Source organism: Salvelinus alpinus, chromosome 25 (assembly GCF_045679555.1).
Source record: "Salvelinus alpinus chromosome 25, SLU_Salpinus.1, whole genome shotgun sequence".
NCBI classification, from domain to species: domain Eukaryota; kingdom Metazoa; phylum Chordata; class Actinopteri; order Salmoniformes; family Salmonidae; genus Salvelinus; species Salvelinus alpinus.
This window is the reverse complement of record NC_092110.1, coordinates 16,778,478-16,804,890: the sequence shown is the minus strand read 5'-3', so window position 1 is coordinate 16,804,890 and position 26,413 is coordinate 16,778,478. Positions and strand designations below refer to the sequence as shown.

General features: G+C 41.8%; 3 protein-coding genes across 13 annotated transcripts in view; 1 reads left to right on the top strand and 2 right to left on the bottom strand.

Annotated features, from left to right (window-relative positions):
- The window catches only part of LOC139553484 (kinesin light chain 1-like), a 34,723-nt gene extending 30,845 nt beyond the window's left edge, over positions 1–3,878 (bottom strand). For 2 of the 6 annotated variants that reach the window (XM_071365862.1, XM_071365863.1), the window contains exon 1: positions 3,257–3,874. The gene's annotated coding sequence lies outside the window, so the exon portion shown is untranslated. Of the gene's footprint in view, positions 1–3,256 lie in introns of all 6 variants that reach the window. The other 4 variants (XM_071365859.1, XM_071365858.1, XM_071365864.1 and 1 more) reach the window with 4 other exon arrangements.
- LOC139553485 (BAG family molecular chaperone regulator 5-like) lies at positions 850–24,511 on the top strand. 6 transcript variants are annotated; one of them, XM_071365870.1, is made up of 4 exons: positions 12,021–12,272; positions 19,847–20,031; positions 20,771–21,619; positions 21,747–24,511. In XM_071365870.1, exons 3-4 carry the CDS (start codon positions 20,805–20,807, stop codon positions 22,282–22,284), a joined length of 1,353 nt encoding a protein of 450 aa, XP_071221971.1. In that variant the 5' UTR covers positions 12,021–12,272; positions 19,847–20,031; positions 20,771–20,804; the 3' UTR covers positions 22,285–24,511. The 6 variants fall into 6 exon arrangements, with proteins under 6 accessions (XP_071221973.1, XP_071221968.1, XP_071221971.1 ...); XM_071365868.1 differs by lacking the exon at positions 12,021–12,272 and adding an exon at positions 12,317–15,941; XM_071365872.1 differs by lacking the exons at positions 12,021–12,272; positions 19,847–20,031 and adding an exon at positions 850–870.
- On the bottom strand, positions 4,833–9,504 carry coa8 (cytochrome c oxidase assembly factor 8). Its single transcript, XM_071365873.1, has 5 exons — positions 9,218–9,504; positions 6,232–6,429; positions 5,505–5,568; positions 5,308–5,398; positions 4,833–4,984 (listed from the first exon to the last, which is right to left on the bottom strand). Exons 1-5 carry the CDS (start codon positions 9,362–9,364, stop codon positions 4,867–4,869), a joined length of 618 nt encoding a protein of 205 aa, XP_071221974.1. The 5' UTR covers positions 9,365–9,504; the 3' UTR covers positions 4,833–4,866.
- Positions 24,512–26,413: the final 1,902 nt, after the last annotated feature.

The following is a 26,413-nucleotide window of genomic DNA, read 5'->3' as shown; positions in this document are numbered from 1 at the left end:
CTTTGGCGCCAGTCCACTGTCAGCACATAAGTAGCACATACTGCTTGCTTGCTAGCTAACGTTAAGTAAGTGAGAATGTCATGAGGTCAGAGATGCTTGCTTGGTGAAGTGTACTTTTGATTATTTACTTATTTGAATAGGCTGGCTGTGGAAAGATAGTCACAGTCAAACCACCATGACCACTCTCTCTCACGTAATAATGATGTTCAATGAACAGCTCGTAGAGCGCACTCTTCAGGCAACCATTGAACATTTTAAAAAATGGCTGCAAATGAGCAGACGGATTTGTTTATTTTATGTATATAATACCGATACAAATATTTATGTGAAAGGCTAATTGCGACCGATATTATATATATATATTAAATCAACCGATTTATAGGCTAGGCTCTATCCTAAATATGATTAGGCTATAGTTTACTACATTGCCTAGAAATAAATATTGATCACCCATATTTGTCTCCATGTAATGGTTGTCGTTGGTGGAAGGAGAAGAGGACCAAAGTGCAGCGTGGTACGTATTCATAATAATTTAATAAAGAATGAATACTGACCAAAAAACCGACAAACGAACAGTTCTGTAAGGTGCAAACAAAAACACTAAACAGAAAATAACTACCCACAACCCATAGTGGGAAAACAGGCTACCTAAGTATGATTCTCAATCAGAGACAACGATCGACACCTGCCTCTGATTGAGAACCATACTAGGGCAAACACATAGAAATATAACGACTAGAACAAAACATAGAAAAACAACATAGAATGCCCACCCCAACTCACGCCCTGACCAAACTAAAATAAAGACATAAAAAAGGAACTAAGGTCAGAACGTGACACTCCATCTGAAAATCGGCCAGCTCCTAAGAGGTAGGTTATATGCAAAATGTGTCTCATTTTGCTCTGCTCTCTTCAAACTATGTCTAGCCTATTGGCAGATATAAACTCAGTAATACTGATAGCTTAATATAAATGGGCCATGATAATCCCTAGTAATTTAACCTGGTTATTGTTGCGCATTTTGACATTGCCTATAGGGTGCAAAATTGCTTGGACCATGGCTGGCAGGTGAGCTGCGTCACATAGCCTACACCTAGACTGTGGTTGGGTTTGGGACCAGTTCTTGCAGGAGCAGGAGGGAGTGGGCTGGTGCGGTATGAAATGCTGCTGGTGCGGGCGGGAGCTGGATTAAGAAATCAGTCCCATGCAGATCTCTATTTACATGCTCTAGTTTTTGTTACTTTCTTCTTATGAAACCCAGAACAAAAAGCACCGTAGGGAAGGAGAGGGAAGTATTTTGATGTTATCGTTTGAAATGTAAATATCTGGCTTGAAGCGTAGCCCGGGGAGACTCAGTGCTCTCAAAGGGATGTTAAACTCGTTCAAGCACTTCCCTGGAGTCAGGTTTGTGCTGTTATGGAGATTCAGAGAGGCGGTGGGATCCTCAACCGATTCCCTGCCCAAAACTGCAGAACAAGCTGTTGAATGGATTTAAGGAATGAATGCATACAGTAGGCTATGTTTAGAATGCAAATAGACCACAGGTGACCAACAGAAATGTTCTTCATACTAATTGGGTATCAAAGCTGCTGCTGTATGAGCCAAAGTGAGAGAGCTGCCCGGAAGGCACCTCCAGACCTCTCTGCATGAAATCACCGACAGTTACCATCACCATCATCTCAGAGTTTCTCAGTCTTGAGGTTATAAATGTAAAAATATTTGTTGCTTTAGGATGTCAACATTTTCCTTGCAGCAAGTTAGGTGACAGTTAAGATTATGCACACACACCCTTACTCATTACCCAATAGGCACAGAAAGAAAAAAAATCAGCAGAAAAGAGGAACTAACCAGTGCTTGTACAGACATTCTTGCATGAAGATGTAGATATTGTGTAAGACTACTCAGAGGGTTAGTCAGCGATGTGAAAGCTGATAATCATCAACTATGACTCAGGAGCGAGGTTGCTGGGAGAAACTTCCCCACCCAACCAGACACCACACAGAGACAGAGAGTCACATCTCACGCACAACACAGCATCCACATTTTAACGTTATAGACGGCAGCTTCCTCTGGGTCTGCAGCATTTGTGTGTGTACGCCCACCAGCCAGAAACATATTCACCTCAAACCAGAAATAACCACAGAGTGAAGTCTGAACCACCAACAAGAGGAAAGGGAGCAGAGACCTGACTGTTGGCATGCCTCCCCTACTGAAGAGCAGCCTAGTATAATTAAAATTCACTACCACATTTCAGTAGGGCCCGACTTTCAAACCCCCAGCTGTCAGCCCAAATACACTGGTCTCAGTATCCCTGGCCAACATGGTCTGCATCCTCCTTTCTGATTAACTTCACCAAGGAGTGGAGCCGAGACCAGGCTTTGTTGATTCTAGCTCCGACTACATCGATTCACCTAAGGTCAATAGTTTTAAAATAAATAATAACAATAATAATATATAAGGACACGCCCACCTTGTACCTATGCTTGTCCTCTGTAGTTGTGAAACTTCCTTTACAATGAAGTGGAGTTTAGTACGATACCCCCTCATCAACATAGGCACGCTTTCAGAGGGCACAAGAGTCCTCCTAGCGACAGAACATTGGGATGGCAGGTAGCCTAGTTTAAAAGGTTGCTAGATTGAATCCCCGAGCTGACCAAGTAAAAATCTGTCGTTCTGCAGCCTGAATAAGGCAGTTAACCCACTGTTCCTAGGCCGTCATTGTAAATAAGAACTTGTTCTTAACTGACTTGCATGGTTAAATAAATTGTGCATTTCAATGAAAACCATCAACACTAGGCTAGGCAGGCAGTCATCGAAATAAAAGTAGCTCTGGGTGAGAACACAAACATGTATGGATATTTGGCCAACTGAACTGGTGTTTTCAGTAAGGTCCCCTTCTCAGTTTTCTAGTTAACAATTATATAAATGGATGAACCTGTAGAACCAGTTCAGTGTCCTTAAACTTACCTAGCCACAGTTCAGCCTAGTGCGTGGTTATTACTGGTTAATAACGTTATAGCAGCAAACGTTAGCTAGCTAGCATAACAAGCTTCCTCAATCCTAGCAACCTAATCTCATGAGAAGTCAATAACAAGTGTAAACAAGAAAACATGTGTCAAATGAATTACAAAAACTGACTTTTGTGAATTGAACAGAACGAGATTGCGTCTAAAACAATCTCGGCATCAGTCGGTAGCTAGCTATCGTTAATTAGCTGCCAGTGACAGACACACAGTCCCAGGTAGTCAAATCTTACCGTTCTGTTGGACATCCGTTGCCCAACACAGTACAGTGAGTAGTTAGTCCGACTTCAATGCAGTTTCTGATTGAAAACACTGAAATGTTGTATATATTCTGAAAGAACAAGTTAATTTTTTTGTTAGATCGACTTTGCGAGAACAGAAACTAAGCTCACTCTGTCTTGTCTCTTGCGCTGTTCTTCCTGACTGACCGCAGATGCATTTTAAACCAATGCGGTAGCTGTCACGGCTTTATTGCTTATCGCTGCATCATCGGTGACTAGCTAGCTACATGTACGGGAAGTGATATCTGAACCAAAAAAGTATTACATGATCTTTCATGTTAAATAGACAACGTTTTATTTAACTAGGTCTTACATCTCTAGAAACACATTTGTTGGCTACTGAACTGGTGGGCGAAAATGGCGTTACCATAGTTTCTAAACTCAGAGGAGAAACATCGCGAGACTTTGGGAACGCTTGCGAAACAGACCAAACAGCCCAGGCCGGGGTTGAGAAGTCAATAAGAGAAGTGAAAAAATCTTCCTCAATTGTTAATTTTCTAAAAATATAAAAGGCACCACCTAAATTCGAGCCAATGTATTACGTAGTTAAACATTATATTACTCCAACCTCGTGAAAGTGATAAACTGACACGTTCTCATTTTCGTCAAAAACAGCTTTATATTGAAGGAGTGCCTTTGATTTAACGGCCAACACATGCGCAGTTCGACGCTAGACGACAGACCCGGTGACGTGTCTCTACGCATGAGCTTAGCTAGCCAACGTCGCCTACAAGCGTGATCGGGGATTTCTTTTGGAGAAGCAGTTTTAGCCTATCTTCACACTGTACTGTCTTTGGCGTCACAGTCCTCGCGCCTCAACTCCCCTTCCTTGATCATGATGTCATCCAGTTCAGATTAAAGGGGAAGTGACACTGACAGTCCGACACTGACATTTATTTTGATAGCAAGCTCAGAGATTTTAGAGGGTTTCTATACCGTCTCTGGCTAGCATCATCGATTGTATCACGTGAGGGATTTCCTTTACTTTAGTCCAGGTTTATTTAGAGTAATACAGTATTGTCATCAATTTGAATGAATGATTGTATGCACAAAAGTGCTGTCATTCAATCAATCAAAACCACAATATAAAACTGGGTGGCAGGAAGCCTAGTGGTTGCTAGTTCGAATCCCTGAGCTGACTAGGTGAAAAATCTGAGGATATGCCCTTGTGCATGGCACTTAACCCTAATTGTGCCACTGTCACCATCAATAATGGCTGAGCCCTGGGTGTGATGCCACTCTCTGAGGGTGTCTCAGGGGGAGAGGGATATGCAAAAAATAAATAAAACCTTTTACATTTCACACCACACACTTGTACAAGTTACACACTTGCACATATGTGAAACAGGACAAATATAAGCACCCCCCTATTTATTAGATTTCTAACCCTCTTCTGTTCTCTTTTCATTCCCGATCCTAGAACAAGTGACTGGGTTAGTAAAAGTATTATCATGACAGGTGGGGGGAGTGTTGTGGGAGTTCCTCACTCAACTGTTGAACCAAATCAAATAAAAGACAAACACTAAAGTGAGAGAATAGAAGATAACGTATTTAATGGAGTATCATGTGGTAGGGCCGCCCTTCTTCCAGCCTCTTCTGTCAGCAAGCGTTCTCCAGATGTTGTGGAAAGCCACTCTGCCCATAAGCAATGTGATTGTGAAGTTACGTCTGTACCAATCCCTGTCAATGAGATGAAGGGAGGGAAAAGAGACAACAATACCGTAATAAATAGGAGAGAACTCATTATATTCACACAATGGCTTGCTTATGCACATACTAGTTTTACATGTACAGCAATACCTAGTTAATGCCTGGTTAAATAAAGGGTCAATAAATAAAAAAATGTTGACCCTGAGTATGAGTTATATCACATTAATTAATAATGATATTTCAAGACCTGCTATTGATGACCTGCTATCTCACCCCTCATTAAACAGTAGGAAGATACAGGGCACCATTTTGCACCTGTTTGATAAACTGTAAGCAATAGTTCCCAAACTTACTTATTGTAATTGGCATGTCTTATGCAGTTTTCATCCAGGAAATGTTTGTAAAAGACTGCCATTTCTTCACTGTTTAAAGCCATTTTCCTTCCTGAGAAAATATAAGGAACAACAAACATTAAGACACATTCCAACCACCCCCCTGTCATCCATCAGTTTGATATCCTTCATAATTTCAAATCACAATATCAGCTAACCTTTCTCATCTCTCTCAGTCAAGCCTTTCTCCTTCAGTTGTGAGAGGATGAAGGCATCCTTCTCCTAAATGAGAAAACAGAAATAGCCTTTGAACCCAAACAAAGTAAATACATGTTGTTGTTTTTAAATGACACACTACTACAGTACTGGAAATATATATATATATATATATTTACCTCAATATTTGAGATCAGTGCAGTGCTGCCCTCTGGTGGACAAAATGTGTTGTCTAAATTTAAGCAATAAGACCTATGAACAGCCCTTAGCTGTGCTATATTGGCCATATACCACAAACCCCCGAGGTGCCTTATTGCTATTATAAACTGGTTCCCAATGTAATTACAACAGTACAAATTCATTTTTTGCCATACCCATTGTACACGGTCTGATATACCACAGCCTTCAGCCAATCAGCATTGAGGGCTTGAACCACCCAGTTTATAATCTATTATAGCTAACTCAATACACATTTACTGATGGGTTTTTGCTTAGCTTGGCAGTTACAACTTTGATTACATTTAATTTTGGGTCCAATGAGGCTTATGCTAGCCAGAGACTACTGAAATTAAGTAAAATCAACAAGAAATTCACAGAAAAAGTGTATCAACAACAGCTGAGCTAAGTAGTAAATAATTTGTGATTGCACTACTGCTTTAGGTGTCTCTGAGATGAGTCAACAGATAATTAAGGATACTGTTGAGTAAATTGATAATTAAGGAAGCAAACCTTGTTGAAAGTGATATTCTGATTGGTCCAGAATGCATGGTTCCAATCCTCCGTCTCTTGCCTCAAGGTTCTAAGCTGCTTCTCCAATTCAGTCTCATTCTCAGGGATGTGGTATATGATTGGTCGCAGGTTTGACAGCCTGTGAGGGGGACCAACCCAGTCATGCTTAGATTCAGCAGCTGGGAAGAACTGGGATCTCTGTTTAAAAGATAAATAAAACATCCTAATCATGTTACTTCTATAAACAGACTGTACTCAGCAAAGGGGATGACACAGAGGATGTATTTTAACCATATCAATTCAATATTTAAAGCCAGGCAATGTTCTTATTGAGAGGGTTTGGTTTTAGGTGACAGTATAGCCTGGTAGCGCCTTGCATCATTTGAGCTTTGTTTTATGACATCATTATACAGTGCCAGTAAAAGGTTTGGATACACCTACACTGTAGAATAACAGTGACGACAAAACTATGAAATAACACAAATGGAATCATGTAGTAACCAAAAAAGTGTTAAACAAATCAAAATACATTTTAGATTCTTCAAAGTACCAAGCCTTTATCGCAGTGCTAGCTGTGCCACTAGAGATTATGGGTTCAAGTCCAGGCTCTGTCGCAGCCGGCCACGACCGGGAGACCAATGGGGCGGCGCACAATTGGCCCAGCGTCATCCGGGTTAGGGGAGGGTTTGGCCGGCAGGGATGTGTGCGATGGGACAACGACTAGCGACTCCTGTGGCGGGCCGGGCGCAGTGCACGCTGAAACGGTCGCCAGGTGCAGAGTGTTTCCTCCGACACATTGGTGCGGCTGGCTTCCGGGTTAAGTGGGCATTGTGTCAAGAAGCAGTGCGGCTTGGTTGGGTTGTGTTTCGGAGGACGCACGGCTCTCGACCGTCGCCTCTCCCGAGTCCGTACGGTAGTTGCGGCGATGAGACAAGGCTAACTACCAATTGGATACCACGAAATTGAGAAGAAAACGGTGTAAAAAAAACGTTAAAAAAAAGGAGCCCCCCCCTTTGCCTTGATGACAACTTTGCACACCCTTGGCTTTCACTCAACCAGCTTCACGAGGAATGCTTTTCCGACAACCTTGAAGGAGTTCCCACATATGCTGAGCACTTGTTGGCTGCTTTTCCTTCACTCTGCGGTCCAACTCATCCCAAACCATCTCAATTGGGTTGAGGTCGGGTGATTGTGGAGGCCAGGTCATCTGATGGAGCACTCCATCACTCTCCTTCTTGGTCAAATAGCCCTTACACAGCCTGGAGGTGTGTTGGGTCATTGTCCTGTTGAAAAACACATGATAGTCCCACTAAACCAGATGGGATGGCGTATTGCTGCAGAATGCTGTGATAGCCATGCTGGTTAAGTGTGCCTTGAATTCTAAATAAATCAGTGTCACCAGCTAAGCACACACACACCATAATACCTCCTCCTCCATGCTTCACGGTGGGAAACGCACATGCGTGGATCATCCTTTCACCTACTCTGCGTCTCGTAAAGACGACACGGCGGTTGGAACCAAAAATCTCAAATTTGGACTCATCAGAACAAAGGACATATTTCCACCGGCCTAATGTCCATTGCTCGTGTTTCTTGGACCAAGCAAGTCTCTTCTTATTATTGATGTCCTTTAGTAGTGGTTTCTTTGCAGCAATTTGACCATGAAGGCCTGGTTCACAGTCTCCTCTGAACAGTTAAGCTTGAGATGTGTCTGTTACTTGAACGCTGTGAAGCATTTATTTGGGCTGCAATTGCTGAGGCTGGTAACTAATGAACTTATCCTCTGCAGCAGAAGTAACTCTAGGTCTTTCATTCCTGTGGCAGTCCTCATGAGTGCTTGATGATTTTTGCGACTGCACTTGAAGAAACTTTAAAAATTCTTGACATTTTCCAGATTGAAAGACCTTCATGTCTGATGAATTGTAGTTTCTCTTTGCTTATTTGATCTGTTCTTGCCATAATATGAACTTGGTATTTTACCAAATAGGGCTATCTTCTGTATACCATCCCTTGTTACAACACAACTGATTGGCTGAAACGCAATCGCTCCTCTTTCGCCCCAGCTGCCAAACTAACCCTGATTCAGATGACCATCCTACCCATGCTAGATTACGGAGACGTAATTTATAGATCGGCCGGAAAGGGTGCTCTCAAGCGGCTAGATGTTCTTTACCATTCGGCCATCAGATTTGCCACCAATGCTCCTTATAGGACAGATCACTGCACTCTATACTCCTGTGTAAACTGGTCATCTCTGTATACTCGTCACAAGACCCACTGGTTGATGCTTATTTATAAAACCTTCTTAGACCTCACTCCCCCCTATCTGAGATATCTACTGCAGCCCTCATCCTCCACCCGTTCTGCCAGTCATATTCTGTTAAATGTCCCCAAAGCACGCACATCCCTGGGTGTCTCCTCTTTTCAGTTCGCTGCTGCTAGCGACTAGAACGAGCTGCAAAAGAACTCTCAAACTGGACACTTTTATCTCCATCTCTTCATTCGAAGACTCAGTCTTACTGACAGTTGTGCTGTGTTGTCATGAGTTGCTGCCATGCGGTTGTCGTCTTAGGTCTCTCTTTATGTAGTGTTGTGGTGTCTCTCGTCGTGATGTTTTGTCCTATATTTTTAATCCCAGCCCCCGTCCCATCAGGAGGCCTTTTGCTAGGCAGTCATTGTAAATTATTTGATCTTAACTGACTTAACTAGTTAAATAAAGGTTCAATAAAATAAATACAAATTCTCATCAATCAACATAAGCAAACAATGCTTCTGGAGGTAGGTCTCTGAAACTCAGACCAGAGACGTGCAATTGGCTCATTCATCCCCCTCCTCTCCCCTGTAACTATTCCCCAGGTCGTTGCTGCAAATGAGAACGTGTTCTCAGTCAACTTACCTGGTAAAATAAAATAAAAAAAATAAAAAATAAAGAAGCACATGAAATCAACTCATTGATGAGAAACTAGCAAGTGAGTGGCCCACGCACCTTCACTGAGTTCCCTTGCTTGGTTGGTTCACTCGAACTACACCGACGACTGTCGTTCACTGATATGCGCCGCATATGCAATGGACCTAAAAGATTACAAGGCCATAGTGACCTCCGCAGAAAATATCCTGTCGTTTTGCCACTCATTTCAGGGCCTCTTCTACAATGTATTTTACAGCATCGTCGACCTTCTGGACGTAAGTAACATGAAAATACCCACTGTTTACTTCGTCTGTGACCAATTTGCAACGCTACCACGTGACAGAGGACGTTCCATGTACTTCCTGTATTTAAATTAGGTTGGACGACCAAGGTATATCACAACCTCTTGCTGTTTACTAAGTCAAATTATTTAACATAACCATTTGTCTGCGGAAGCGCAAGTGTAATTTATTAGCATTGTCCACATGTGTATTTAATGTAACGCCCAACACGGCTTTCATATATCTCTTTTGGCCAGCCTGTCATTCATCGTATTTCCTAGTATCGACTAGATGGGATACAGTTTGTCAGAATTGTCCAGAATGTACTTTTCGTAGCAGGTTATGAGAATTAACGTAGCAGTTTGGGGGAATTAGGTTAAGGTTAGGATAAGGATTTGGGTTAACTAAAATGCTAATTTTTTCAACTTTATATATCAGTTTGACATAAACCGTATACCATCTAGCCGTGATCTCATTTGTCCTGAAAAAAGCTAGTAGTAGCCAGCTAGCTAGTAGCTAAATCTCAGATTGTGGTTGTGCTTGGTAATGTTTAGCATTATATCGATCTTTTCCCTATTATGGCTGTACGTTGGTTATGCAGGTAAGCACGAGGACATGTAGCTTATCATATATTCCTGACATTATAATAGTAGCTATCTCTATTATTTCAAATTTATTTATTTAGCTAACACCGTTAAGATATCTACAACGTAGATAGCTAGCCTACATGCTAGCCTACATTTAGCTTGTACCTAAAAGACAACAAACAAATTACGCCACAGTAATGTTTTCATTCATATGTGTGGATTTATTGCACTTTGACTGACATTTTATGTTCTCAGAGAGCAAAATTGCTGCTGGGAGTCCATTGTTGACAAGCGGTGCACTTGTTCCAGCGAGGATCATTGTCCTCTCCAACATTTGGAGCCCCGTTAAAATTCTACAAAAAGTAGCTAGCTACAGCTTTCCTTCCCCCTTCCATCACTGATTAGAACTTCAAAATAACTGGACAGGTAAAAGTAATCTGGTGGAGCCGGTGCGTTCACATGTCCAATCATGTGCCATCAGTCAGTGATTACTGAGGAAGGAAAGGTGCACTTTAAAGGAATTCTAATGGGGCCTTTGGACTTTTGAAGGTAGAGTTAGCAGTAGGACATACAAAGCGGGCGACTTCCTGCTCAGAATTACATGAACATGTCCAATAAGAAAACAGATTTGGCAATGTTGTGCACTACTGAACACAACCCATGAGTGGGAAAAAGACTCCAAGGTGACTCAGATGGAGGTCTAATAGGCCTGTAGATGATGCTCATTTGAGATGGGAGCTAGAAGGTAACATTCTAGGAACATACAGAGAAGGAACTGTCAGATGAGTCAAAATACCCCTGGAACAAGCCACACTGGGAGCCACATTTGAAATACAATACATTGTATACATGGAGCAGGGTGGAAAAAATGCATAAAAAACAATTTAAATGTATTTTTGGAAGAACTGTGGTCACCATTCATGTAATACATTAAATATATAGTCTGCATAAGACTGAATTGGGGAGTTATTTCATAGTTTTTTCACAGGTAGGCCTACATTATTTTCCCATTTCAATCTTTTAGCAACCGTATTCTTGGAGTGACTGTTATGGGCAGAGCAGACCATCCCATATGCATTTACATATTTTGATATGCAACCTGGAATTAAATGTAATAGCACCAGTGCTTCAATAGTGAAACAACTCTCACATTGGTGCCATTTGCGAGCGATGTTGTTAGGCTACATGGTATTGTTGTTTCTTCAGAGTGCACTGGCAATAACAATTTCATTTCACAGAGACAACACGGGTTCTTCAACTTTAGCACTAGCCAATATCCACACATTTTTAAATGATCTGAATGAAGATGATGGTGAAGGGGGTGATTGAATTTACAATATACAATTGGGGTTGGCCTCTAGCCAATTTGTTCCTGAGCTTGTAGCTACTCGGCGGGCCAGAACATATAGCCTACTATCTGCCCAATTCATATCCCCACTACACATTTAACATGTGGTTAGTGGGATAATCAATTAAATGACAATGTGATCATTTCAATCTGATTACAGTGGTTAATTCACCAATGTCTCTATTAATAGGCCTTTACCTACTCTATTAAAATATATTAATCTTAAATGTATTTCTCCAATGCCAAACCAGTGTGTCTTGTTTGCAACGAAACTGTTGCTGTTTGCAAAGAATTTAATCTGAGATGTCATTATGAATCTAAGCATGGTACTTTCAGAAGTTGATTTTCCACCCCAGACATGAGGCCAAAGTCTGATGCAGAAAGCAGATAGGCCTATTTAAGGAGTACATGGTGACAGTATTGGAGGAAATAGCTATAGTGACAAATATATGGATAACATAATTGCGTCTGTCAAACAGGTGTGGTGGAAAATTCTAACCAAGTTAGAGATACTTTATTTCTTCAAACAATCAATCTTTATTAATAAGAATTGCAATAATGAAGCTGGTCAGTTATGCACTCTGAGGTGTACGTCCAAGAGTTTGATGACACGAGTGAAGCCTTATATAGATAAACTATCTTATGCAAGCATATACAAAACACGTTATCTTGGTACGTGTGTGGAGAATGAGACGAAACTAGGGTAAAAGGTACAGATGTGAATTGGTCGTCTCGTTCTGTGGCAACAGCTAGGTATTCTAGTCTAGTGAGTCAAAACAACAGGAAATCACTCTAGACAGTTTCTCTGAAGTAGATCAACGGTTCCCCATTTTGAAATGCAAGAAGCTATACAGCCTTAAAAAGATCATTCATTATACAAGCATCAAAGAGGTTTGACTAAAATTCCCCTTCCACAGGTAAGCCTACCTCTTATTTTTTAAATAGTGGTCCAACAAAGCCCTCTTGTTAGTACATTTGCCTACTCAACTTTCAGCACCGGGTGCTGCCCATATTGATTTTAGAAACGATGATCCACATGGCTGCATCTCAACAAATATTTTTTCTAATTCATCAAATTGTATTCTATTCTCTGGTTTATACCATGGACCTATTCCCCTAATATTATAATTAAGCTTTCACGTGTGTTTTACACTTTTTATCAAGCTGTTGGTGCTTGCTTCTATTTATGCCAAATCAGTTGACCGCTGTAGGTTGAACTTCTTGTTTCCTAACATTATTCCTTTACAATTTGTTGTAGCGAATAGAGAAGACCCTATACCCATCATATCCTACATATGTTAATCAAATCAGTGGTGGAGTGGCTTGTCTGTCCTGGAGATCATGTTGCTGGCTTTGCGCTGTGTAGTGTGTATTTTCAATCAGTTTAGATGTCGTGAAAAAATGAAATAGTAAGCCTATAGGCTACTCTAGTGACATGTAATATAGCCTATTCACTTTATTTTTATGCAAACCTCCAGAACATACATTGCGAAACTTGAAAGAACTCGTGGTTCTCACGGTCAAGCGAAATAATACAATGTATCACTTGTATTCTCTGAAGAGGAAAGAATAATATGATTTATTTGACTTATTTTTTATATATATATATATAACCACACATGTTGATCCAATACATTTAAAAATCATTCAAGATAACACAACAAAATTTAGAAAAGTATTTCCATTGTGGTCCTCTTAATACAATACAATGTAGCCTAACAACATCGCTTGCAAATGGCACAGATGTGAGTTTCTTTTTACTATAGAAGCACTGGGCCTCTTAGATTTGAATTCCAAGTTGCATACCAAAGTATTTAGGCTCATATGACGGTCTGCTCTGCCATTCCTCTCTTTCACACCAGGGCTGCCAACAATATAGGGTTGCTATAAGACGTAAATGGGAAAATAATGGACCTGTGAAAAAAACTATAAAATAGCTCCACTACCATAAGATGTATTAAAGCTGCAATATGTAACTTTTTGGGGGACTGACCAAATTCACATAGAAATGTGAGTTTTAGATGTGTCATTCTCATTGAAAGCATGTATAGGGAGTGTTAGATCTGTTATGTGTGCCCTATTTCTATGCTTCCCATTCTTAAGTTTAGTTTTTGCTTCTTTTACTTTTGTACACCAACTTTAAAAAGCTTTAAATACAATATTTTGGGTTATTGAAAATATATTTCACAGCGGTTTAGACGGTACAATGATTCTCTACACTATACATTGCTTGTTTTGTCACAAACTGAAATTAGGCTAACTATTTGAATTTTTGCAACCAGGAAATGGCAGAGCAATTTCTGCATATTGCACCTTTAATTGAATAGTGACCACAGCCCTTCCGAAAATATACTGAACAAAAATATAAACGCAACAATTTCAAAAATAAATAAATTAGGCCCTAATCTATGGATTTCACATGACTGGGAATACAGATGTGCATCTGTTGGTCACAGATACCTTTAAACAAAAAAAGCAGGGGTGTGGATCAGAAAACCAGTCAGTATCTGGTGTAACCATCATTTGCCTCATGCAGCGCGACACATCTCCTTCGCATAGAGTTGATCAGGCTGTTGATTGTGGCCTGTGGAATGTTGGCCCACTCCTCTTCAATGGCTGTTCAAAGTTGCTGGATATTGGTGGGAACTGGAACACTCTGTCGTACACATCGATCCAGAGCATCCCAAACATGCTCAATGGGTGACATGTCTGGTGAGTTACTGTATGCAGGCCATGGAAGAACTGGGACATTTTCAGCTTCCAGGAATTGTGTACAGATCCTTGCGACATGGGGCCGTGCATTATAATGCTGAAACATGAGGTGATGGAGGTGGATGAATGGCACAGCAATGGGCCTCAGGATATCTCTCTGCATTCAAATTGCCATCAATTAAAATGCAATTCTGTTCATTGTCTGTAGCTTATGCCTGTCCATATCATAACCCCACCATCACCATGGAGCACTCTGTTCACAACAATGACATCAGGAAACCGCTCGCCCTCACACGACGGCATACACATGGTCTGCGGTTGTGAGTCTGGTTGGACGTACTGACACATTCTCTAAAATGAAGTTGGAGGTGGCTTATGGTAGAGAAATTAACATTAAATTATCTGGTGGACAGTCAACATGCCATTTGCACGCTCCCTCAACTTGAGACATCTGTGGCATTGTGTTGTGTGACAACTGCACAATTAGGTGCCCTTTTATTGTCCTCTGCACAAGGTGCACCTGTCCAATGATTATGTTGTTTAATCAGCTTCTTGATATGCCAAACCTGTCACGTAGATGGATCATCTTGGCAAAGGAGAAATGCTTATTAACAGGGATGTAAACAAATTTGCGCACAAAATTTGAGCGAAATACGCTTTAAGTGCACATGGAAAATTTTGGGGATCTTTTATTTCAGCTCATGAAACATGGGACCAACACTTTACATGTTGCATTTATATTTTTATTCAGTGTACATTTAAATTGTGTTTTAATGCAATTTTGTCCCACCCTGCTCCATTTCAAATTTGGCTCCCAGTGTGTCTTTACTTCCGGGCTATTTTGATGCAACTTGCAATTCCTTCTCTGTATGCTCCTAGGTCACAGTTAGCGATGCAATGGTAAAACAATGGCTGGATTAACGCTGATTGTTGTGCATTTACCCTCCACTAAACCACTGGTCATAGTGTTTACAAATATGGCCATAAGCCAAAGTTTTATTCAGGGTCAGACTATCTCATATTCAGTAGGCAGCAAACAGAGAAGATACCTGGGACCTATTCAGGTTCAAATGTTGCAGATACAGGCTAAATATGAACTGACACAATTACCTGTCATATTCTGCATTACACACCATATGTAGGGGGCCCAAGACCGACCATCGGTCATTCAGTGGTCAACCATCCTCCACAGTCCCCATGATGTGTTCTACACTGTTGCCAGTAGGTGGTTATGAATGATGGTCAAATTTTCCGATTCTATGTCTTGGCCGACCAGCGCTCAATTCTTGTAGTCTGTTCTAGGCTATACACTTCTGTCTGAATGTCCTGCAATATTATATTCTCCTGAGTTTAAGCCCCTGGGTCGTAACTAATCCATTTTGTGTACAGGCAGTCTTTACCTCTTACATCCGGTATGGATATGGAAGTTGGCATAATATTTGCAAAAATGTAATCTATGTCATTGTGGTATTCCATCAGCACCTTAGTTGGTCTCACGTTTTTGATGATGCCAAGTGCTTGATATCCCATGTAAATACAATACATTTCAAATAGTTTTTAATAGGAATTATAACATCAAACTCCTGCGCAACTCTATATACGATCCCTTTGTACAGTCCACTGAAGACTAGTTTATGACGCGCGTGAACAAACCCTCTGAATTGGTGCGTGGGAGGGGCAACACCGCAGTGCATAGTGCTGTTGGACTGTACCGAGGAGAATCAGCCATTGAAAACAAATTATCGTTACATACCTACATAAAGAGAAAGGATACGTATTTGGATGACACAACATCGATTATGATCATTGTTGGCTAGCTGATGGAAACGGACATCTTTAGAAATGTGCGCGAATGTCTTTGGCGCTTTGAAAAGGTGAGACATTTCATGCGCAGCTGGGAAGGTGGTGAGACATTGCTGGCGTCTGTTACATTGAAACAGCAACCTAGGAACTGACAGTTTTGAAAATACGTTTTGTCTGAGAGATAGGCCAGAGGCAGCACTGCAAGCCTATGTGGCGGTATGTGAGTTGGTGCATGCATTCTTTGCGGTGACACACACTGTTGTTGTGTTCACTGCTATTTCTATCTCCATTCGGTCGGTAAGTAAATTATTAGATCGGTTACTTACGATTACATAATGCTTTAAGCCCTCTGTAGTAGGCATGTAGTAACGTTACTGTAGATAGGCATGCATGCAATGCAAAGTATTTGCTCACTGATTTGCTGCGTTTGAAGAGGGACTGTTCTAGAACTCGTATTGGAGAATGGGTCTCTCAGACAATAAGCCTCACGGAGCATCACCTTACACCGGGGTTCCCCAACTGGTGATTTTATTTGTTCCCCCCCAAGTTTTCTGAGTCAAAATCTTTTCATTTTGTTTCATTGTTGGACATAAAATAGTAAAAACACCAGCAAATCAGCTCAAAGTGATTTACATTTAGGAAAGTTTTCCCACGCATAATAGAGAAATGGATGTGATCGTATACAAACGTAAGCAAGGTTTGAAACGATTGTTTTAGTCAAATGTTATATCTGTTTGGGCTTCTTGCGGTCAATTTGCAGTCTACAAATTATTTGTAATTATGTTCCGGCCCCCTGACCATCCGCTCCCCCAAAAATAGTCCCGCAGCTGAATTTAGTTGATGATCCCTGCCTTACACAGCTCAATTGTAGACTACAGGTATCAATGTAGTGACCTGGGTCTAAGATATGTAAAGATATTAGCCATGTTGGCAGCCCACAGAAGACATCAAGTTTGATCTGTTTGCTCTTATCGGGTTCTGTGTCGGGCAATTTTTGACTTGTAAACTGTTGGCCTTACAGGTAGCCTAAGCCGTGCCCCATTGTGGCCAGAAAAGGGGCATTTGCCGGTGGCATCCTGGTTTGGAGACCTTTCCGGAGATTCAGAATGTGGTCATAACAATGTATGTCCCTTCCTGATAGGCTACCACTCTCTGACATACAGAGTGAGGTTACATATCTGGGAGGTTTGACTAGCCTTTCGGGTTTTATTTATTACTCATCCTAAACTGACAGCAAAATGAAATGTATGCTGTTTTATTCAATGTACCTCATGTAGATAGGATTTTGTTTGCGAAGATCTAGTTGTCGACTTGTGTGGATTCGGCCCATGGTCATCACCATGCATTTAGGTAGGAGTACAATAGCAGCACAGTATTATTTGAGATGGTCTTTCATACTACTGTGTCTGGTTATATTAATTCAAAAGACAACAAGTAGCCTAGTGTCTGTCTGTCTCCTGAGGCCTGTTCTGGAAAAATTTAATAATTTTCTCTTTCATTTCTCGTGTAACCCTCAGAAATACCTCTTGTCCTTCCTGTGTCAATCCATCTCAATTCAGCAAGCCATGACACCCGCCATCTCACATTATTCTCAAATCGTTTCTGTAGTTACAAACAGATAAGATTCCTACAACATTATTTTGTTGAAATGTCATTTGATCTCTGATATAAGATATAAGGTCCCGTGTGGCTCTGTTGGTAGAGCATGGTGCTTGCAACGCCAGGGTTGTGGGTTCATTCCCCACGGGGGGACCAGGATGAATATGTATGAACTTTCCAATTTGTAAGTCGCTCTGGATAAATGACTTAAATGTCTGCTAAATGACTTAAATGTAAATGTAAATATAAAATAAGCTATAATTGCACCCAAATTGACCATTTTAATTTATAGGATTCATATAGTATTCAGTAAATATAGTACGTAACATCTTATTTTGACAACTTTTTTTTTCTAACAATGTGTAAGAAAAAATAAATGTTCAAAAGCTGATCCCCCGCACCCCACTCCAATCCCATCACAACAGCGAGTATACGGTATCAGTTCTCTATGTTTAGTAGTATGGAGCTGCGGCTCTGAATATTGTTTCTTTATCCTACATAATGTATTCTCAGTGAATTCGGTAATGGTTTTCTTCCCTTGTTCAGAGAAATTTGTCATTGAAGTTAAGTTTGTCCCATCCTACATCCTGATATTGCCAGGTCTGACCACTAGATGGCGTTGCTCCTGCTAATAGGTGAAAAGGGTTGGAAGATTCCCCCCTCAATGTTAAAGGGATAGTTCACCCAAATTACAAAATAACATTGGTTTCCTTACCCTGTAAGCAGTCTATTCATAGGGTGCACCTCCGTCACTCAGTCGCGTTATGAACGTTCTCAAAACGCCCTCTATCGGTGGCGCTACAGTGGTGCCCTAAAGTGGTGATCAGCACAGTCATTCTGGATGGAGGCTAACGGTTTAATCTAAATTACACTATAGTGCCTGGAAATACAATGGCATTGCAAAAGTAGTCATATTTAGTAGGAAACAACTTTATCAGCATTATCGCGTCATTAAATTTACTTTAGACAGATGGTAATGTTGTCATTAGCTATTAAAGTTTGTCAAACATAGCTAACAATGCTAACTTTAGCCAGCTAAAATCCAGTGGCCTCCCCTCAATCTTAGCTAGCTAATGTTCTACTGCATCTAAAGTCAATATGTTGACCTCAAAATTATGACAAAAGGTTTTCCTACTAATTATTTGTATTTCCAAGCCACAGTAATGCACTTTTGATTAAATCTTCATCAGCACTCATTGGCGATGCATTGCGTAGAATGCTCAGTCGGGTATCAGTCCAAAACGAATGTTCAAAACAATATTTTGACAAAACATCCAACCAACGAATTGATAAGGTATGACATCAACCCATGCTTTGGTTTTGTTGGCCACGGTTTCAAATGCTAACTTTTAAGCATTTGTAGCACAAATCCAATTCAAGTCAATGGTACCTATATTAGCATTTTCGCGCTTCATGTTTGCCACAAATGCAAAAAAGTTAGCATTTGAAACAGTGGCCAGGTAAACAAAATAATGGGTTGCTGTCATACATTGTCCATAGATATGCTTACATGGTAAGGAAACCAATATGTAATTTGGGTGAACTATCCCTTAAACATTGAGAAGGGGTCCTTAGAAAAAATCACTTAAAAGCTGGAACAGCACCATTTAGTGGTCAGAACCTGGTGTTATCAGGATGTGGGATGGGACATAAACCTAACAATGTCAATAACTAATTGAACAGGGAAAAACAAACAAAAACATATTCACTGAGAATACATTACATAGGATGAAGAAACAATACTCCAAGCTGCAGCTCCATACTACTTGTCAAACATAGAGAACTGATACTGTATAGGCCTTGTTGGGTTGGGATTGGTGTGGGGGGTCCGTGGGAGGCTTTTGACAATTTCTTTGGATTCCTCATGTCTTACTCATTGTAAAAAATAAAATAAAAAGTTTGGTCCAAATCAAATGTTAGTTCCTATATTTATTGAATATAATACAAATCCTATAAATTAAAATGGCCAATTTGAATGCTAATCTTATCCATTACTAGCAACAAAATAGATTTCAGAACAGTCGTGTGGCATGTAGGAGAATACTATAAGCCCTAGGTCTATATTGTCTCAACTGACTGTTTCCAATGGCTCTCCTTAGACAATACTACATATAGGCTATAGTCAAAACCTATGTCACACCGACATTATTTGAGGCTTTTCATTTGGGTTTATTATCTGAGTGGTATTGCAATGTAACCAATAGACTTTTTGTCCTCGGGACTGTTAAATGGACCCTAGTAATCCCATAATGACTGCCAAATCGGCACTCTCTCTCACCATAATCCCCTTTTGGAAAAATCCCTCATATGGTGAACAACAGTGACACACTGTCTCTTTAAGAATGAGAAAAATGACCTGTCTATTGTGACATTACAGACACATCACTGTGGAATAGCAGCAGAGGAACCGCCTGCAAATACAATATTTTGAGAGCCTCTCAATCTGCAGTGTCTGGATGCCGATGGTGCAGAAGTTAGGCTACTGGTGTGTTCTTCTGAGCCAGCTTGATCTTACCTGAGCCAGCTTGATCTTATTCATTGAGTTTTCCCTCTGGAGTTTTTGTAAGTAGTGTTGACTATTTTATACAATTAAGGAAACAGTCATCTTTGAGTGAGAGGAATTAGTTCTGTTGGGTGTCATTTTCAGTCCGCTCAGACGTTCTTTGAAGAATGTAACTCAATTATGGTTATTTCGGACCTGGGGTGTAAAACGGCATTGTTGTCGCTGCAGTAATCAGACTTAGTTCAGTGGTGTTCATTAGACAGCCTTGGACATAAGCTGAAATAGTAGCCAGCACTGTGTCTAGAGCTGTAGCCTACTTTCAGTAAGGAGTTTAATGATTGTCATGCTAGTGTTATCATTAAATGTTTTAATTTATTTATTGCCTGTTTTTAGGACATATGCATAATTCTTGTTGGTTAAACTGTCACACTAACAAATTGGTATTGTACTTTGATCAAGTGCATCAACTTAATTTAAACCTACAGTAACTATTTGTTCTTTGAGGTAATAACAGTGTACAAAAGCGTCTTGTTCACGCTTGATTTATTTTGGGTGGAGCTTGGAAAACTGCAGGCAGCTTAGGTCAACATTACATAATGGAAACAAGAACACCTGGCCTAACATACTGAATTGGACAAGCCTCATACTGATAAGCTTATTTTTTTCTTCACATTTTCCTATTTTAAAGTTGAACAACTGATTGAAAAAATATTACATTTTAGAGAGTGTAGATTTTGCCTATGAATGTGTTTAGTTATGAACTTTTGTTATTGCATTTGTGCTGTGCCTGTTTTGCAGCTTGTTTGGAAAGCCCTTTGATGGTGGAAAGAGGATGGACCATGGCAGCCAGCAGCAGCAGCAGCACCCAGCCATGATACGGCTCTATGAGGTCCAGCGGGAGGTCCAGTCTCTGGGCCCTCAGGTGTGCACTTTCAGCGGGTTGAAGAACGAGCGGGAGTATCGGCGGCTGGAGCGCGAGCTGACCCGGCTGCTCCTGGAGGTGGACCAGGTGGACACGGAGGGCAGGGCAGACCTACAGGGGGCACGCAAGAGAGCAGCCCAGGAGGTGGAGGGGCTGCTGCGCTACCTTGAGGAGAACGCCACCCACCCGTCTCGCCTGGCCATCGAGGAGCTGAGCCGGGAGGCCCAGAGGCTGGTGGAGCAGGGGGTGGTGGAACCGCAGCGGGCCGGGGGCACAGCAGAGATCAGTGATGAGCTGGTGGATGCCGTGCAGGAGCTGATACTGAGGCTCACCCAGGTGAAGACAGGAGGGAGGGTGCCCCTTCGCAAGGCTCGCTATCGGGCCCTGACACGACTGTGTGCCGTGCAGGACGTGATCGAGGGCCGCACGCGCCAGCAGACCCTCCCCCTGTCAGAAGACACGCACGTGGCCGTGCAGAGGATCAACCAGGTGATGGTGCAGGTGAGTGGGGCGCGCAGCCAGCTGGTGGCACTGCTGATGGGGCTGAGTGGGAGGGATAGCTGTGCCCACCTGTCCCGCGTGCTCACTGAGCTTCTGGTGGAGCTGGATGCCCTGGACGTGTCGGGGAACGCAGCGGTCCGGAACTACCGCAAACAGGTGGTGGAGGAGATCAACGGCCTGCTCAAACACCTGGACCTGGAGGGAGAGGGAGACGACACGCGCAGGTACACAGCTTTACTACCATTACAAATAATAGTACAGAAAGGAAATACAGTATGCATGTGTGTATACATGCTTTCAGGTACATCTTGGCTCAGAAATGTGATGTTGTATACATCTTTCTTTTTTCAGGTATGACTTGGCGCAGAATGACTCAATCCGTCAGATTGAGGCGGTGCGGGGTCGGGTGGGCCAGCTGCGCGGGGAGGTCCTGCGACACTGTGGGGTGGGCGACCTCTTCAGGCCCAAGCCTGAGCTCCAGAGTCTCCTCACACATCTGGACCAGGTGGATACGGCCCGTAACCCCTGTATCCGTGAGGCCCGCCGACGCGCTGTGCTGGAGGTCCAGGCTGTCATCACCTTCCTGGACCTCCGTGAGGCCCTGATCTGCCGCCAGCCCGGCTCCAACGAGCCCCCACAACACAGGGCTGTGTGGATGGTCCTGGGCAGCCTGTCAGACCTCCAGGCCCAGGTACTCTGCTTCAACGGCAAGCGGGCCGACAAGAGCTACATATTGCTTGAGGAGCTTCTAACTAAACAGCTGCTGGCCCTGGATGCAGTTGACCCACAGGGTGATGAGATGACCAAAGTGGCCCGCAAGCAGGCAGTCAAGTTTGCCCAGAACATCCTCAGCTATCTGGACATGAAGACAGACGAGTGGGAATACTGATCCACTGGAAAAGACTTTACATAGCTGAAGTATGGGTACGCCAACCTATTAAATTGTATATATACACTGGTGTATCATCACTCTAAGAGTTGGGGTCTGTACATTTTGACTAAATCCCAGAATGCACTGCAGCAGCGCTTTTGGTCTCTTTGTTGTCATTGTCGCTGGCCTGTGGGTAAAAAAAAACAACCCAAGAACATTTTTGTGAAATAGAATTTGGAGAAAAGTGTTATGACGTGCTTTTGAAAGTTTGAGCATCTTTTTGAAATCTACTGTATGTATATGAGTTTTGATCAGTGTTGTTGTGTGGTTGTAAAGCCTGCGGCCAAAAGCACTGAAGCCTGTTATGGTGGTGGTCAGAGTAGTTAAGATCCAGTCACGTCGTCTGTTTTTCAAAAGCAGGAGTGGGACTAGAGTAATTACATCTCAATGGTATCCATGTTTTGCTTGACTACTTTGGAGGTCAGTTGTAAATTAACTCAGCCAAACGATGTCTGTGATGTCTCAAAATACTTCTTTACCGAGATGAACAGAGAGTGTACATCAGCACTGTGAGACAAGATCTTCACCTGTTCATTTTGCTTATCCTCTGCTCTCTTTCTTCCTTTATTATTCAACACTTCTGAGGCAAACTCCCCTAACCATGGCTGGACACACCAGTCTCTGGCAACTGTTCAGATGACAAATTAAAAGGAGAGCTTCTTCATGGCTTTACCCACTGTCCTACAATAATGAGGATGGGCATGGAACTCGGTGAAGTTAAACGGCCTGTGAGATCCTTTGTCAACTTAGAGGGTTAGTTAAAGGCCTAGTTGTAAAGAATGAATATTTGTAGACACGATAAATGACTATGTTTGTCTGTAATTTGTAGCTAAATGTTGATTGTGACTTGTGTGTTTGTGGGGCTATATCCTGTCTGCATTGAATTTAGTGAAGGGGAAAAACAGAGTGTGGAGGTGGTTTTGTTTTTGTCTGACTTTTCTATTGTCAGAGGAGTGTGTATGGGAGCCCTGGTGAGGGTCACTGATTTTACGTTACTATTATTATAGCTGTTTACAGTGATCACAGTGTGCAGGGCAGTCTAAAACCGCTTCAGCAGAGGTAGGAAGCTATTAGTAAAAAAAATCTGTCTTTCCTTTCACCCCCCCCCCCCCTTCTGGTGTTTTTATCCAAAACAAAGCAACCCCCACCATACTCCACACACAAGCTAGGGAGGGACTGGCTGCTACCTTTTACAAAATAATCCTGAATGCACAAAGAAAAGAAAAAGCACTAAATGGGTGACTGAGGAGCACCTAGGCTATTGTCACCGTGAGAAATTTGCACTTTTTACAAATTTTCAGCATTATACCTCAGCTGTTCGTAAATGGCCCCCTGCATGCCTGGTAGATAGCCCTAAGTACTAACAGAGCATAAACAGTCCTCAGTTAACTCCCACAGAACTCCCAGACTCTCAACATGACGGGGGTTATTCAACCCTTCCCCTGCTGCTGTTGAAAAACATATGGCACAAAAACAGTGAAATCCAGCTCCACGGTCATGGGATGTCTGACTCATAAGTGAGATAATGATTCGATTAGACAGTGTTCAGTGTGGCCTTCATGTAATGGGTTTTTGTTCACACAGCAAACCTAATGCTGTCTCAAACCAACCAACCCTGCCAGATCAGAGGCTAACACTAGCTACTGTTATAATTTTCCTCTTGATCTGCTCACGTACCAGTAGGTGTGATTATCAACGCACAGTTGCACACAACCTTGCAAAAATAGAACATACCTCTTATCTGAAAGCAATGCAATGTGTTCTATCTGAACTATGTATGCATCAGTTGCATCCAGTGTTTGAAAATGCATTGAACATTTTAGGGGTAGAATGTATAATTTTGTCAGTGAAGAATGTTATAAGTTTGTTTTATTTTTCCAAGTACCAAAGCTGATTCATTTCAAGGACACTTTTTATGTTCCTTACTCTGTGGTGGACCTTTTGGTTTGCTTACTTTGCAAATGGCAGGAATGTGTCTGTGGGGTACAGTATTAAATGTTTTAATTTGACGATCTGTTTCTCCAGTCGCCTTTGACTAAGTGGATTGTGACAGGCTTTGCTGTGTTTCTCATACAAGATGCACGTATACAAACGCACACTGAGGTTTAAATGATGTGTGAATGCTTCAATAATAGGTTTGTTTGACTTTTTATTCCCACTCCAAAATAAAAAGGTGTGTCCCGGATCTAGTTGTGTAAAGACCTTTTTATTTTTTTATTCCTGGTTTTGCTGTTCCCATGACAACACTCATGAGTATACAGATTACAAAACTCCATGTATAAAAACAACTACAATTTGTTAATCTTCAAAATATAAATAATATATTTAGAAGAGTTTCCATTGGGAGTAGTATATCTAGCTAGATTTATACTGCCAATGTACTTTTTACCTGCTTTTAGTCTGCTACAGATTTGAAAGGCCACCCAAATGAAGCCCAATGTATCACCCATTTATGTATGCACATACACTACTGTTCCAAAGTTTGGGGTCACTTAGAAATGTGACCCCAATTTGTTTTTTTTTATAACATCAAATTGATCAGAAATACAGTGTAGACATTGTTAATGTTGTAAATGACTATTGTAGCTGGAAACGGCTGATGGAATATCTACATAGGCGTACAGAGGCCCATTATCAGCAACCATCACTCCAGTGTTCCAATGATGGCACATTGTGTTAGCTAATCCAAGTTTATCATTTTAAAAGGCTAATTGATCATTAGAAAACCATTTTGCAATTATGTTAGCACAGCTGAAAACGGTTGTCCTGATTAAAGAAGCAATAAAACTGGCCTTCTTTAGACTAGTTGAGTATCTGGAACATCAGCATTTGTGGGTTTGATTACAGGCTCAAAATGGCCAGAAACAAAGGAACTGTCTTTTGAAACTCGTCAGTCTATTCTTGTTCTGAGAAATGAAGGCTATTCCATGCAAGAAATTGCCAAGAAACTGAAGATCTCATACAAGGCTATGTACTACTCCCTTCACAAAACAGCGCAAACGGGCTCTAACCAGAATAGAAAGAGGAGTGCGAGGCCCCGGTGCACAACTGAGCAAGATGACAAGTACATTAGAGTGTCTCGTTTGAGAAACGGACGCCTCACAAGTCCTCAACTGGCAGCTTCATTAAATAGTACCCACAAAACACCAGTCTCAATGTCAACAGTGAAGAGGCGATTCCGGGATGCTGGTCTTCTAGGCAGAGTTCCTCTGTCCAGTGTTGGTGTTCTTTTGCCCATCTTAATCTTTTATTTTTATTGGCCAATCTGAGATATGGCTTTTTCTTTGCAACTCTGCCTAGAAGGCCAGCATCCCGGAGTTGCCTCTTCACTGTTGAACTTTTAACTGTTGAACCCCAAACTTTTGAAAGGTAGTGTATATGGTCACATTCCATCAGGTTAAGTGGTATGAGTTTTGGGGCACTAAAGTGCCTGTTGCCCAGCCTTGACCTCTACCTGAAACCAAAGTATCCAATCAACCATAGTCCGAGATTCCTCCCAATGCCCACACTTCATAAAGACGTCAGTGACCTTGGCCTCAACACACACACATACACAGAGGCTGACTGATGGATTTCAGAAAAGCCCCCAGCGGTCTACATTAAAAGTCCATCATATAAAGGCTTTTCAGACCATTAGCTCAGAAGCAGAACTGTGGGAGGGACAGGGCGACTGGCCACACGGAACATGTCCAAACGTAGGGGTCATGACCTTTCACACGACAGGGTCTCTCAGCACGGGCTCACTTCCGCTCCATCACCTGCAACTCTGAACAGTATCACTATAGCATTACTACAGTATCAGTTGAGAGTGCCTGCCAACTTAAACACTGGGTAATTTCATAGTTTCATAAGTTATTTTTTGTCTCTGTTTTCTTTCTCCCATAGGGCACAACTGTTCCTACTTATGGCCACTAGAGAGAGCCAGATAACAGGCCACGCACACACCCAGTGACCCTGTCAACATCCAGAGAGAGGGTGTGTGTGCTGTTAATCAGGGCGAGGCCCACTCACACATATGGACTGCACCTTGCAGCGTGTTTAAACTTGGGGTCGCTATGAGGACTGCATTAGTGTGTCGCACTAACGT